Source organism: Manis pentadactyla, chromosome 18 (assembly GCF_030020395.1).
Source record: "Manis pentadactyla isolate mManPen7 chromosome 18, mManPen7.hap1, whole genome shotgun sequence".
In the NCBI taxonomy this organism is placed as follows: domain Eukaryota; kingdom Metazoa; phylum Chordata; class Mammalia; order Pholidota; family Manidae; genus Manis; species Manis pentadactyla.
In genome coordinates this window covers 29,383,557-29,397,732 of record NC_080036.1, presented here as the reverse complement: position 1 = coordinate 29,397,732, position 14,176 = coordinate 29,383,557, and the positions used below count along the sequence as shown (strand labels likewise).

General features: G+C 44.6%; 1 protein-coding gene across 5 annotated transcripts in view; it reads right to left on the bottom strand.

Moving 5' to 3' along the window:
• The window catches only part of SH3GL3 (SH3 domain containing GRB2 like 3, endophilin A3), a 72,414-nt gene that overhangs the window by 34,044 nt on the left and 24,194 nt on the right, over positions 1-14,176 (bottom strand). For 2 of the 5 annotated variants that reach the window (XM_036931973.2, XM_057494785.1), the window contains exons 2-6: positions 11,378-11,446; positions 8,452-8,524; positions 5,838-5,981; positions 1,944-2,077; positions 223-381 (exon numbers count right to left, since the gene is read on the bottom strand). In XM_036931973.2, coding sequence (XP_036787868.2) covers positions 223-381; positions 1,944-2,077; positions 5,838-5,981; positions 8,452-8,524; positions 11,378-11,446 — 579 coding nt within the window. Of the gene's footprint in view, positions 1-222; positions 382-1,943; positions 2,078-5,837; positions 5,982-8,451; positions 8,525-10,479; positions 10,500-11,377; positions 11,447-14,176 lie in introns of those variants that run through there. The other 3 variants (XM_057494787.1, XM_057494786.1, XM_057494788.1) reach the window with 3 other exon arrangements.

Sequence of the window (14,176 nt, the reverse complement as noted above, 5' to 3'; positions counted from 1 at the left end):
CCCACGTGGGGCAGCCCCGGTTGAGCAGGGACCCCAGGACTTGACGTTTGAGCCGGGCACCCCGAATGCCTGCGGCCCCTTTCGGGGCAGGAGGACGGCCACAGAGGACCCCGTGAGCTTCTGCAGCAGCCGGGGCCCCGGAGCAGCCCCACACGCCGGTCCTGGCCACACAGTCAACGCTTTCATTCACACTAAGGTCTCCTGTTTGGGTTAAATACTTACATCATTTTCTAAAAAATTAAACATGCTCCTTTCAGCCAAGTCCTTTGACTCTTCAAATTTTTCTACCGCTTGTCTGACTTCTCCATCTGGTATCTTACCTACTCGCTTCTTTTTATAATCGTAATCCAGGCGGCGGCCCTCCAGCTTTTTCAGGTGGTGCTGTGGGAGAGGGGGAGGCCTTGAGAGACGCGGCATGCGGCCCGGGGCCCAGGACACCCCCCATTCCCAAGGGTCGCTGCCTTCCGACGGCCGCAATTCCCGGGGACAGGCGCCTGTCCTACACTTCTCGGCTGTGCATTCGGCATCCCGTAGAGATGCAATGATGCTCGCGGCGTGGCGGGCACTGAGGGGGCACCTGATGAAGTCAAGGACAGAGCTTCCCAGAGGGAAGCACAGCCAAGCTGAGCTCAGAGAAGGCAGGTGACTTCGCCGGGAGAGCAGGAAAGGGGGAAGACAGGGACCAGAGGGACAGCGCAAAGCGAATGTCCCCAGGGACGGCTGGGCGGGGAGTTCTGGGGGGAAGGGGTGAGCCACAGGCCCCGCTGGTTGTGGTGTGGAGGGCGGGTTGAGGGGGGGGGGTCTGAAGCCAGGATCCAAGGGCTGCTGTGTCCACATGTCTGAACGCTAACTGAAAGAATCTGACAAACAGGAAAGGGAAGAGAGACCCAGGGGAGGGGAGGGGGGATGCGGGAAAGGCCCTGAGCAGGGGGGTGACGGGCCCCGGGGCCCCGAGAGGCTCTGGCCAGAGGGGCAGGAGGCACCCTGCCTTCCCTGAGTGGGAGGGAAAGAGAACAACGTGAGTGAGGGGCCGAGGTCCACGGGCGGTGGTGGAATGTTCCGGGAGCTCCTGAAGGTCTGCTTTCATTTCTCACTCTACCATCCTGATTCCCCTCCAACCCCTCTGGGTGTCGTAAATTCTAAATGCCTATCCAGGCACCCAGGATTTTGTTAGATCTGGAACAGGGCCTGAAAGTTTGTGTTTCTCCATATGACACTGACACAGCTGGTCCAGGGACCACACTGGGGGAATCACTGGGCCCACGACGGGAAAGGGGACACCCCGTAGGCTCAGATGACTTCCCAGCTGGCCCTGGATGCATTCAGATCACTCTTGAAGGCACGTGCAGGAAGGTCTTCTGGGCAGCTCTGGAAGGAGGTCTCAGCAGAGCTGGCCTCTGGAGCAGGGGCCCTGGCGGGGTCTAAGTCTTGAGGCTGTTCTGCACATTTACAAAACTGCCACCAAGCAGCAGCATGTGACTACCTGTGGGTCCCTAAAACTTCCCATGCATTCTCTAGGAGGTCATTTTTAACAGTTCTCCCAATAAAAAAATGTCGATTCCCAGATGCTGATCCCCTTGAGAAGTAATGAAAAACAATTACCACTAGTACAAAGTATGGAAAGTTGCAAGTAATATGGTATGATTTTTCGTTATCAAAACTCCACCACAAAGTTATGGAATCATTTTGTTTTGTGAGAAATGGCTGTGGAAATAGGTATTTTTAGCTTGGCTTCTAGCCAGCTTCAGTGAGATGCAGAATAATTGGCTAACTGACCCTGGGACTCTTTCCCGGTGAGCCAGGCACATTTACCTGAGTGATTTTTTCACCACCCATGACAAGATGATACTTTCAATGGGTCCCTACAGAAATGGTCTAATGACTTTCCATATAGATATCATTTTAAAGTAGTAACAGGTAGATTTATATCCAAGAAGACTTACCCCAATCTCTCTTAAATCTTTGTCTTGTAGTAACTGAAGTGGATCAATAAAAGTTTGCTTTACATTAATATCAAGAGAGTCTTTCACCTCAGCCATTAGCTTCATGGATTCACCAACTTCTATCAGTGCGTTGCCTTGAGTGGAAAACACAAATAAAAAAGGTTCCTCAGCAGGTAACAATGGCATTTAATTCTTGCCCAAAAGATTGTGGATGATGGTGTAACAAGGTCCTTGCTCTGGGACCATCAGTCCCTCACTCAGAGGAGAAAAGGAAAAGCCAGGTCTTCCTGTTTTCTACATTTTCCTCTCCTGTTCTGCACTTTCTCCACTACACAGAACGGAACTCAGAGGCCACAACAGACCCTGGCACTCACCACTCTGACCACTAGATGGGGATAGAGCTCCCTTCTGAGCTGGAACAGGCACGGCCCCCCTTTCCGACAGTTGGCACCGCTTCCCTGGACCTAACCCCCAGGGCCCTGAGCTGTGTCTGTGATCATCTGTGCTTTACCTCGGTTTATGTTGTGCATCCGTTAGCAAGCAGTGTCCTAAGGTATCGGAAAAACCTAAGAGGTTATTTTTGGGGGTCTGGGAATGCTCAAAATTTTTTCCACATAAATTGACGGCAATCGCTTCTTCGCATCACACCACGTTGGCTTACAAAAGCTTCTACAGCAACGCTCCAGTTTGGGATGGCAGGGCAGACCTGCACTTTCATGAACTGGCATCAAGGATTCCTTAAATCTCAAGAAAAAATCCCTCTTTGTGAACAATGAAAGGATTTCTCCATCCGGGCTAAGTATCACCAGGTGCAGATTACAACAGAGACACGCGACCAAAAGCTCATCTCAGCTCCGAGCCGCCAGACCTTCGGGAGGCCACTCCCCAGATCCTTCCGATTGCTCTAAGGCTCCCGGGCCCCTTGGAGGTCAAAGCAAGCCGGGCAGTGTCACCCAGGACAGCCCCTCAGGGGGAGGCCCGGCCCCGCTGCAGGCAGCTTTGGGCAGCTTGCGCCTCGGCATCCGTTGCCAGCTGATCCGCAGTCATTTCTAGTGCGTGTCCCGGTAACTGTGCGCAGTGAGGGCTGCAGCTTCTCTAGAAGACGTTTCTGTGACGTGCTACGTTAGACTGAACTATTTTTCCTGCATTTGGGGTTCACCGAATTGATCTCATATAAAGGTAAAGCTTGGGGTCTCCCAGCTCCCAGGCTTGAAGATAATCATAAAGACCACCTACAAATTTGCATTTCTAGCAAATTCCGACCTTCAGGCTGTTTCACCCACTCCTCGAGGGCAGGCACAGTTTATTCACCTGTAAAACTGGGGTAGCCATTTAGTCTTGCCTCACTTTTCCTTTCAAAGAAATAAACTGCATAGTGTATGTTACAGGACTTTGCAGACTATAAATGGAAACTAATGTTACTCTAAACTACAGCTTTACTCTTCCTGGGAGGTCAAATTCTGGATGTGGACTGTTCTGATGGGACATCAGAAATGAGACATCCTGAAGCCTGGGGACTCTGCCTGCCCAACTGGTCAGAAATGGAGGGTACTGCTTCCGACCCCTCTGCCACCCCTTCTGACACCCCAGAAGGTCAGCTCATGTAGCTTCTGTGGGAACATTTCCAAATATATTTCCTTGAAGACTCCAAAGATGACATTCTGCATACTGGCCATTCCTCTGTGGATTCGACATTCCCTCTCCTTACCAAGACTAGCGCTTTAAATCCCGTGAGCATGTGGGGCACAGCTCCACCCACTGAGGTTTGTTCCTTTAGGAGGCCCGCCACGTGGCCCCAAGAAGAAAGCATCCAAGCACACAGGCTCCTTCCCGGACAGGCCCATCTGCTCCCAGTGCCCTCAGCATCAGCTCTCTTCCCTCACACAAGTCCCCTTAGTTTCTGGGCACCTGGGAATCTACCACCTGTCTGCCCATCGATGCCTGGGACAGTCACCGTGGCAGGTGCGCTGCAGGGCTGTCCCTGAACACCAGGGCCCGCCTGGCCATCTCCCTGTCCCATGATCTGGTGTGAGGTCAGGACAAGGAACAGGCCACCTTGTCCCATTTGCTCAGGGAATAAAGTAAAATGCACATTATGCTGCTCTGAAGGACACTATTATTCTCTGTGACTAACTAATGTTTTAACATTTGAAATTTTTTTTTTAAGATTTCCCCCCAGTTGCCAAATGAATTACTATTGGCCAAATATCTTAATTCTCAGTTTCCATATCCTGCCTTGTGACCACGACATGAACAGCCGAAGTGACAGATTCTCCTGGAAGACTTCAGTTTATCCCCAGTTTGATGGATTTAAAGCACTCTAGTCAAAATTTGATGACTTTTTTGTTTTTTAGTACAGGGAACTTAAAGTGACTCTAAGTTTCATCTGGAAAAAAAACAAACTGAAATAGGTGAGTATATCCATGAAATAAGATAACTAGGAGAAATTGTAGTTAAATACATTAAAACTTATTTTGAAATTACAATACTTAAAACAACATAACACTGGATCAAATGGTACTGATTAAGAAAACAGATGAAAAAGAGTTTAAACAAACTTAAAATAGAAAAATTTAGTCTGTAACAAAAAGCTTAGCTCAAATCAGGTGGGAAAGGTTAAACTTTTCAATGAGATGTTAGGACAACTAGATATTTATCTGTGAGAAAACAAAACCAGAACCCTGCTGCATAGATCCATCCATCACACTGAGGAGCTCAGAAATTGAATGGCAGAAAAGGGAAACATATATCAAAAGAAAGGATAAATAAACATTTATACAATTTGTAGGGGCAGCTGAGAAAGTTTTTCTAAACACACGGAAGCCATAAGCTGAACAGGAAGATGGATGAGCTCCACAACATAGAAAGCAAAAACCTCCCTCCATCCAGCGATGCCCATCTACAGGGCAGAAAGTAAGTGCCGACCTGTGGTAGCCCTTCACCCACATGTAAGGCAGAGCAAGGGCAACCACCCTGGCCTTTGAGAGAGCCTGTACACCAGAAGGAATAAAATGGACTCCTTAATGGAAAAGCAGGCAAAGGACACAAATATACTGTCCCCAAAATGATGACGGGCATGAGAAAAATGTACCTTACACAGAAGCCCAAAAGTAAAGTTCAAACAGCACCAAGATACTGTTTTTATATGCCACATACCAAATTATTCATTATTTAAAAGTAAAAACGTAATACCCAGAGTTAGTGACTGTGCTGGCAAATATGCCTGCATACACTCAGCAGGAGTGTCAAACTGGTATGTCCTTTCTGGAAAGTCATTTGGGAATATGCTTCAAAAACCTGAAAAATAAGCCTACTCTCAACCCAGCAATTTCACTAGGAATTTCATCTAAGAACGTAATCTTGGATATTCCAAAAGATTTACCTATGAAATGGTTTTTAATAAATGCTAGGTAAATCATTTTACATAAAGAGAAAATCCACATGTCCAGCAAATGCGATTGATGAAATAAACTACGACACATGGAATATTATACGGCCTTTGAAAACAATACTGTGGAAGAAGAACTCTTTCATGACATGGGTCATGACACAGTCAAAGGGAATTAAGCAGGTCACAAAAAGGGTCTAAGAGTGCATACACTGCAACTCTACTTCAGACTTTTAACAGCGTGTGTGAATATACACGAGGGTATACAGAAGGTGTAAAGGGAGTCCAGCCGAGAGCGTAGGTGGGCCTGTCTCCAGTATGTGATTTGGGCTGGCGAAGGCATTTTCCCCTAGGTTCCTTGCCTGTGTTTTCTAAGCTTCCTGCAATGAACACGCATTTCTCTGGTAACAAGGGAAAACAGTGAGGGCAGGGAAAAGGAGAGCTTTGTGCGTAACCCAAGGTCGGCAAAGGGCTCCTGGCACCGGCAGGCGGCCGGGACTACTCACCAAAGGTGGAGCCGGCCCCGAGCTCCTTGCCGTACTTGAGCATGCAGTCGCCCAGCAGGCCCTCTGTCTGCGGGTACCCGGTGGTTTTCACCTGTCCGCGGATCTTCGACACAGTGTTCAGCATTCCCAGCTTAGCTCTGTATGCTTAAAAACATTGTCATTTGTAATTCCTTCAAGTGACTAGGTGAAGCGACCAGTACAGAGCAATGAACAAATGTGGCTGGTGAATTTGAAGGCACCCTGGACAAAATGCATGAGACAGGAGGCAGGACGGGGCCGTGTGTGACCTATTTCGTTGCTCACATGATTTCCTGGGCTTCTCACCACGGTGGGTGCTGAGCTCACTGCTGCGCAGCCGCATGGTGAAGGGAAGAGCCACACCCCGCTGCCTGCCAATGACCGTACCGGGGCCACCACCCCTGCCCCGGAGAGGCACTTGGAAGCCTGCAATCCCTCATCCGTTGTCAGACCTGACCCCTGGGCAAGCAGCTGAGAACTTCTGGGGACCCACTGAAAACTAGGAATAGAATTGCTTATTAGTGGACTTTCAAACTACCAGCTAGTTGTTAACACCCTGCCTGCCCCCAGGAATTTAATCAGACTGATTCCAGGATGGGAGCTGCCACACATTCCCATCCAGGAAGCAGGACCAGGAGGAGACAGGTCCCTCCTTTAGGGAACATGAGTCAGTGTGGACAGCCCCCCGGGTGCAGCTCAGCTCCCGGTCCCTAGGAAAGTGGTGGGTGACCACTGCTTCTGCTCTCCTGTCCTCTGACTCAGGCGATGAGTTATAATCCCAGCTCTGTGTGACACACCACGCCCGCCCATCACAGACACTCCATGGAGCATCTGCCCCCAGGAGCTTACAGTGTAGCTACTGGAAGGCAGAATAGACAAGATATAGTTGTGCAAATAAGGCTTGATGTGTTGTTGGGAAAGGAAAAGAGAGCAATATGTTCAGGAAAGATGGAAGGATGCCCCTGAAAGGTCCAGAAGTAGTGAAGTGTGGCCAGGGAATGCTTATGGTACATAACCAACAGATAAAGAGCAGGCTGGTTTGACTAAGAAGACATTAATACAGGTCAAATCAGGAGACATCTATGGAAAATGTGGCAGTGGAGTGAACTAGGCGTTTGGGACTTCATTCAGCAGCCACAGTGTACCACGTACTGGCTTGTGGAGTTCAAGGCAATTTTAGGAAACAAACTTTTATTCTCTTTTACTTTAGTAGCTACATAGTGTCTTGATACCGTGTTTTAATGTATTGTAGATCACTGCTTCTCAAACGGTAATGTGCATACAAATCACCCCCAAATGCCATTAACATGGAGGTTGGATTCAGTCCCTGTGGATGAGCCCACGGTCGCTGAGGGGACGCTGATCCTGCTGAGCCGTGGACCACTCTTTGAGTAACGAGGCCCTAGACACTCCCAGCCCTTCTGTCTTTTCCGCCTCAGCCTCAAAGCACTTTGCCTCCTGGGCCCCAGGCACAAAGCTTCACTCTCCCCCCAGACACCCACCCACCAATACGCATGCACACCACCCACTGCTCCTCCTTCCCACTGTCAGGGCCTGTGCTTAGTTGAGGGCCATTAAACGGACTGCAGGCTGCTCAGCCTCCCTTCCTCTTCTCTAGGAAGAACCAGAGGTCTCAGCCCAAGTGGACACTTTCTCTGTTGGCCAACCCTCCCTCCCCCATTCCAACACCAGTTCTTCAAGGACGGGATCTCCGTCCAACTTCACAGTGGGCCCCAGAGCCCACGAAGGCCCCTTCCCTCCAGGAAGCACTTGCTAACTGTGACCCGGCTGACCTATCAGGGAAGGAACTTCTCTGGTTTACCTCTGTCATCCATGAGGCCAAGGAAGAGACACATTATTGTGGTTTTTACAACTATAATCATCTGTACAATTCTAAGGGATTCTATGCTCACCAACCTCTCTGAACATGACTTTTATAAAATTTATGTTTTTAAATTTTTGCTTTCCAGATTTTTAGATGGTTGGGTCTGTGCTGATTCCTATAGCCAAGAGAATCTCAGTAACTTCAAGCAAATAAATTCCTAAAAGGAAAGGCAGCCTTGGAAACGCACAGAATTCAAGGCTTGGATGCCCTCTCTTGGCTTCCATAGTTTACAGACCCAGGAAAACTGCAAGGCGTGCTGCCTCTGGACCTCCTCAAAGCCTCCCGTGGAGAAGCTGGTGTAACCCTGGACCCCCTCATGTTGCTTTTCCCCTTCACCATGCCTCATTTCTTTAGCATTTGAGCCATGAAGTGAAAGCATTTCAAATTAATATGCACCTTTAGAACAGGAGGTGGAAATTTAAAAATAGAAAGAGGAAGTGATGGAGAAAGAAAACATTTGTAAAATGTTTGGTGGGTTTCTAAAGCATCTCATAAAAAATGTCTTTGCTTTGCAGTGGTCTGTTCCATCCGTCATCAGCTGGGGTTCACTGCAACCACCTTTAGCTGCTTGACTTTAAACCTGAACTTCATCATGTGGACATAGGGGGCATTGCTTCTAGGTCACATCAACCGTACACCAAGTAAACAGGGGCTATAGGGTCTGTGACAGCAAGTGAATGACAGAATATTTCAAAACATTTGTAACTTTACCTGGATTTGGCTGAAGATATTCCGTGGCTTTTGAAAGAATTTCTGCAACAGCTTTATTGGTAACATCTATTTTCTTTAAAGAAAAACACATAAACACATAAAAATGTTGGAAAATGACAATGAATTCACAGAAAAGCAAATAGAGAAGTAATTTGCATTAACTTAATACTTACAACACTTTTATAATGACTTTAATCCAAATGAATTTTGACATTTTGGGTGAAAGGCAGTATTTTTTCACTTTTTTATTTTGGCACATCACCTCCTCCCAGTGATGTGGGAGAATACTAATTTCTTTTGCTTTTTTAAAAAAACACTAAAATGAGTATAAATGTAATATTTAGAAAACTTGGACAAGTTGTTATGCTCCACTAGGTTACTGGATATACTTTGGTTTCTCAAAACCAACACTAGACCTTTCTTAGCCAAACTCTCCTTATCTGTCCTTATATGAACCTGAATTTCTGTACTTTCATAAGGATGTCTTAGTAATGATTCATGTTAGGAACCACCCCAGTAAATCCACAATAAAAGAATCATATCCCTAGTATTATCACTAAAACAAGCATTCATTTTCCTGTCAGCAGATGGTGTTAATATCAAAGGTTTCCCCACCAGGCTAAGTCTGAATACCTCATTCCACAAAACCATTCCTGGACACTAGCTGTTGGTTAACCAGAGAATGAATGTGAGAATGCACAATAAAAGTTAAATGTGCACATTTCAATAGTTTTATTTTATGTCATCAGTAGCCCAAAAGAAGATGTAAAGGAAAAGGAGAACCCAATTCATGAGAAGAATTTAAAAATAAGCAACAATAATGAATAAATATTGTGAGAAATGTATACATCTGTTTGAAAAGCTACTTTTCTAGATGGGAAAACTCAGTTCTGGAAAAATGTAAATCCTCCCCAAATTAACATGCAAATTTAATTCAAACCCCATCTCAATTTCTTCTTTTGTTAAAACTTGGCAAATGAATAAATATAGTTAGCTTTATGCTTCACACTACATACAGGATAAAAAATATGGACCTAAAAAAAGCCTATGAAAGTATAAATTATCCAGGAGAATATTTTGAAATAGTGGGATGGGAAGGATCTTCTAAGCATGACCCAAAACCCAAACATTATAATGAAAAGACAAAAATTCTGACCCCATAAAATTAAAAACAAAACAGTGAAAAGATGCACTACACAAAGTTTGATGAATGTGGAACAATAAAACAAGACACAAAAATGTATGAAGGACAAAGTGTTATTAGTGTCCATGATACTCAGAACTCCCATTAATAAAAAAAAAGACCACCCAATTAAAAAGAGCAAAAGTTTAAACTGACAATCCACAAAAGAGGAGAAATATGTTGCCTAAAAATATCTGACAAAATATTCAGAAAAATTGTAATTAAAAAGACTTTCCATTAACCATATTGACAAAATATTTTTAATTGATTAGACCCAATATTAGATATTGTTATACAGGTGTAGAGTAAAGGGCCCTTTCATATAAAGCAGGAGTGCAAAATGACTTTGGTTTGAAAATGATTTCCTTGTGGAAATCAAGACAGAAGTACCTATTAATAAGCATATTAATGTGTCGGCTATCATACTCTAGGGGTTTATTATCTGGAAACGCACCAGCAAACTGCTGTGATATTAAAGAGATGTTAGACCACTTTATGTAGTATTAAAAACTGAAAACAACCTAAATTACAGTCAATGGGAGATTAGATAAATTATGAAGTGTTCAAATAAAAGGAATACTCATTAGTTACAAGTTAAAAAAACATAAGGAAGGCCTCTATGTACTGGGAAGATGCACACCATGCATTGCTAAGGAAAAATGGTAGCTTCAGAGTGATTTTTAATACAAAAAATTTCATTTTTGTGATTTAAAACAAACTATGATCAGCCCAGAGTCCGAAGCCTTCTCATCTAGCCTGAAATTGTACTGGTTCCCATTAGATGACTGCACAAACCCAGAGCCCCAAGGCAGGGCATAAATGATGAAGAAATGAAGCAAACCTACTTTACAGACAAGCCTGTGCTTGCTGCGTGTATGCGCAACCCACATGCACGCAACCCGTGTGCGGCGGCACGGCTCCCAGCAACAAGTTTCACAAACTACGAACTCTTCACTATGCCCAGTTCTTCATGAAGACCTTTGAAATGTTTGATCACATAAATGTTTATGTTTTATTAGAGTTGCAGGAAATTCAAATGATTAGGAAAACCCTGTTTTAAATGTTACGTCAAGTCTGAGGGAATCTTATCCATTGCACTTATAGCTGACCAGGAAGTATGTCAAAGGACAAAGATTCTATAGTCTTCCCTTGAAGCATGTGACAAACATTTCTGTACCAAGCTCATCATATTTGTCTAAACACTTTTATATACATTCATTTTTGCATGATTATCACAATTACCCATGTGAGGCAAGCAGGATACCCATTACCATCCTTGTGTCACAAGTCAGAAAAGAGAAAGAGGAAAGAGCTTCACCAAGCTCACCCTGTGGGTTCTAGTGGCAGCCCCAGGACAGGAGTGTTAGGCGACAACACCTGGGAACAGTCAGCATCTTCCACACACGGGATCAATCTTTATATAGTTGAAGAGTCTTATCCCAGAAATACATTTTGATTCTCCAAGAACTATCATCACCCTCACTTTGGCCTTTTCCCAGCAATAACTCTCTGCCAGGATTGACCATCTTTTAAGCATTCTGATCTTTGTCCACTGGAGGGAACCAATTAGCCATATCTCCTCCGTTATCTTTATTAAGGAGTATTTGGGCTTGGAAATGTGAAGGAATTGCCATTTGGATTCCATAATCCACTCCCTACATTCCTACTCTAAAATATCAGTAAATCTCATATGACAGTGAAAGTCAAATTTGTCACACAATTTACATTAAAATGCTCACTTACCCTTTCCATGTCAAGAAATTCATCATCTAGTTTCGTTCCTTCAACACCACTTATTTTTTCACTAAACAGCTGCAGAAATAAACACAAGTAATTGCATTGTACAACAATCTATTATCACAGTTTTGACCCAAACTGTTACAAACAAAAACAAAAAACTCTGGTTCAACTGGTTGGCTTTTTTTAGACTAAGTTCTTTAAAAAAAAAATTATTGGGAGGAATAACCATATCTGAAGTCATAGGAGAGTATACATTTCTCACTCATTCAACAGATATTTACTATGCACCTACTGTATGTAGAACACATAGTAGGTGCTCTAGTAGTGACAAAGATAAATAAGATGGGATGCTTGTTGTCTAGGATTCCAGAGTTCAGCAGAAGAGCTAATACACAAACACCCAACTGAAATACAAGGGAGGAAAAATAAGAACAATACAAACAGTACTGCATACACATTATAATAAATACATGAACGGACGGGCATTTCAGTGATTTACAGAAGGCATTCTGTGAGCCTATGGTGTGCGGGGCAAGGCTGGGGATCAGCCTGGACCTGTTTCTGAGAAGGCTGGTTACTGGAGCTGGCTTTTATAAAATAAGGGACATGTTAAAGGCAGCACCGAAGGGAAGGCCTTCTAGCATGAGCAGCATGAAAAAGACCCAGAGGAGGCAAGACTGTGGTCCTTTGCTCTTCAGACGAGATGAGCCTCTGCTGTGGGCGGCTGTCCTGCGCACTGTGGAATGTTCAGCATCATCCCCAGCCTCCGCCCACTGGATCCCAGCACACACACCCCGTGTTAACAACCAAATATGTCTCCAGATAGTTAAGAATCACTGGGGTAGGGCAAATTGCTCAAGAGACAGAAAGAATTTGGTTTAACTGTAATGAATAATGCTCAAGGGAGAATGGAAGAAAACAGAAGCTGAAAGGTAGGCAGAGGCCAGACACAGATTCTCAAATGCCAAGCTACAAGGATGATGGACAAGCCCCTAAAGATTGCCCAGCAAACACAATGCAGTCAGAAAAATCGTTCAGAAAGGCAGCTCTGCCTCCAGGGTGGGCTGGATTAGAGAACAAGAAGGAAGGATTAGCAGCAGAAAACAAGTAAATCATTTTCTTTAGAAAAATACATTGACATAATTTGTTTATACCTGTAAAATATTTGTATGAATTTAAAAATCAGTAATAAGAGGTGGAGAGGTAACATTAATGTTTTTTAAATGCTAAGTGTGGTTTTATGCTACTACTTATATTACTATTACTTCACATACAATATTACTATTTAAAAGTAGGTATATAATTGAAGATTGTATTTACTTCAATTTGAGGTGTGATAAGGAATTATTTGAATAGAGTGGACAGGAAAGATTACAAAACTGGCCACCACTCTCCATCTTCCCTGTACCAACGTCTCTGCAGTCCCTCCCATCCAGAGGTGGAGTCTACTCCCCCACTAGAGAATCTGGGCCGAGCTTGTGGCTTATCGTGTCCCACAGAAACAAGCCTAGGGCTTTCCAAATCTTGTTACTCATTCTCTTGAAACCCTGTGGCCACCATGTGAACAAGCCCAGGCTGCTTTGCTTGGTGGTGAGAGACAAACAGTGCACACTCCCGTCAAGACAACCAGTCAATTCCCAGAATCAGAGCCCCCAGGTGACCTGCAGCTGACTGTAGATATACAAGGCAGTCCATCTGAGACCAGCCTAATCTGCTGACCCATGGAGACATGAGTCAAATAAATGGCGGCTATTTGAGACTACTGACTGTTGGAGTGCTTTGTTACTCAGCAGAAGCTAACTGATACATTGGACAGTGGTTTTTGTTTTTCAGGCTCAGTACAGAAGTCAGAGGGGATAATCCTTGTGCCTTGATACAACAGGAACAATGGAGAATCCCACTGACACACATCAAGCCATGTTTCAAACAGATGCATCCATCATTTAGGTCTCCCAAATATCTTTTGGTTCAGTAGTGAAATCACTTAAAATATTGATTAACTTTGGAGATAGTACCTGAGACTCTAATGAAAGTTACACCATCACCACCAGGAAAAACACTCCACACTGTGCTGCAAGGCAGACTGCAAACATGGCCACAATGCTTTGCAGCTCCTCCACTCAAAGCAGAATCTATTTCTTCACCCTGTGACATGCTTTGGTCGGTAGAATAGGATGTAAGCAACACTGTGTGGGTACTAAGTTTGGAGCTTATAGATACTTTATAGCTATAAAGAGGCTTTATAGATACTTCTGTTCACTCTCTGAGGTCCACTGTAACCACCTCCATGTAAATAAGGCCAGCCTAGCTTGTCAGAGCATGAAAGCCCAGTGGGAGCAGAGATAAAGCTGTCCCAGATGAGCCATTTCAGAGCCCCAAACCTCCAGCTCACCTGGCCAACAACAGGTGAGCCTGAGCCCAGCTGAGATCAGCCAGACAGAAGTCACACCCATGGAGCACCGCCCAAACTCTTGACCCACGGAACTGTGAACTAAATAAACAGTTTTTGTTTTAAGTCCCTATGTTTTGGGGTGGTTTGCTGTACAACAAAAGCTGATTGATATAGTTGCCTTGCCTGTCATTTCAGAGGGCTACTAGAACACTCTGTGGAAGCCCAGAAGATCCTTGTTTTAAGATGAAAATCTCTTTAGCATTGAGAGTTGGACCTGAAACTTCCTTCACGTGAATCAGTTCTCACTGGTTCCGGTTCTACTTGCTCTATTTTCAGGAAGTGGAGTGTCTAATAGAAGGACAAGTGTTTCCACTTTTAAGAACAGAAACTAGTGAGATTACTATTCTTTT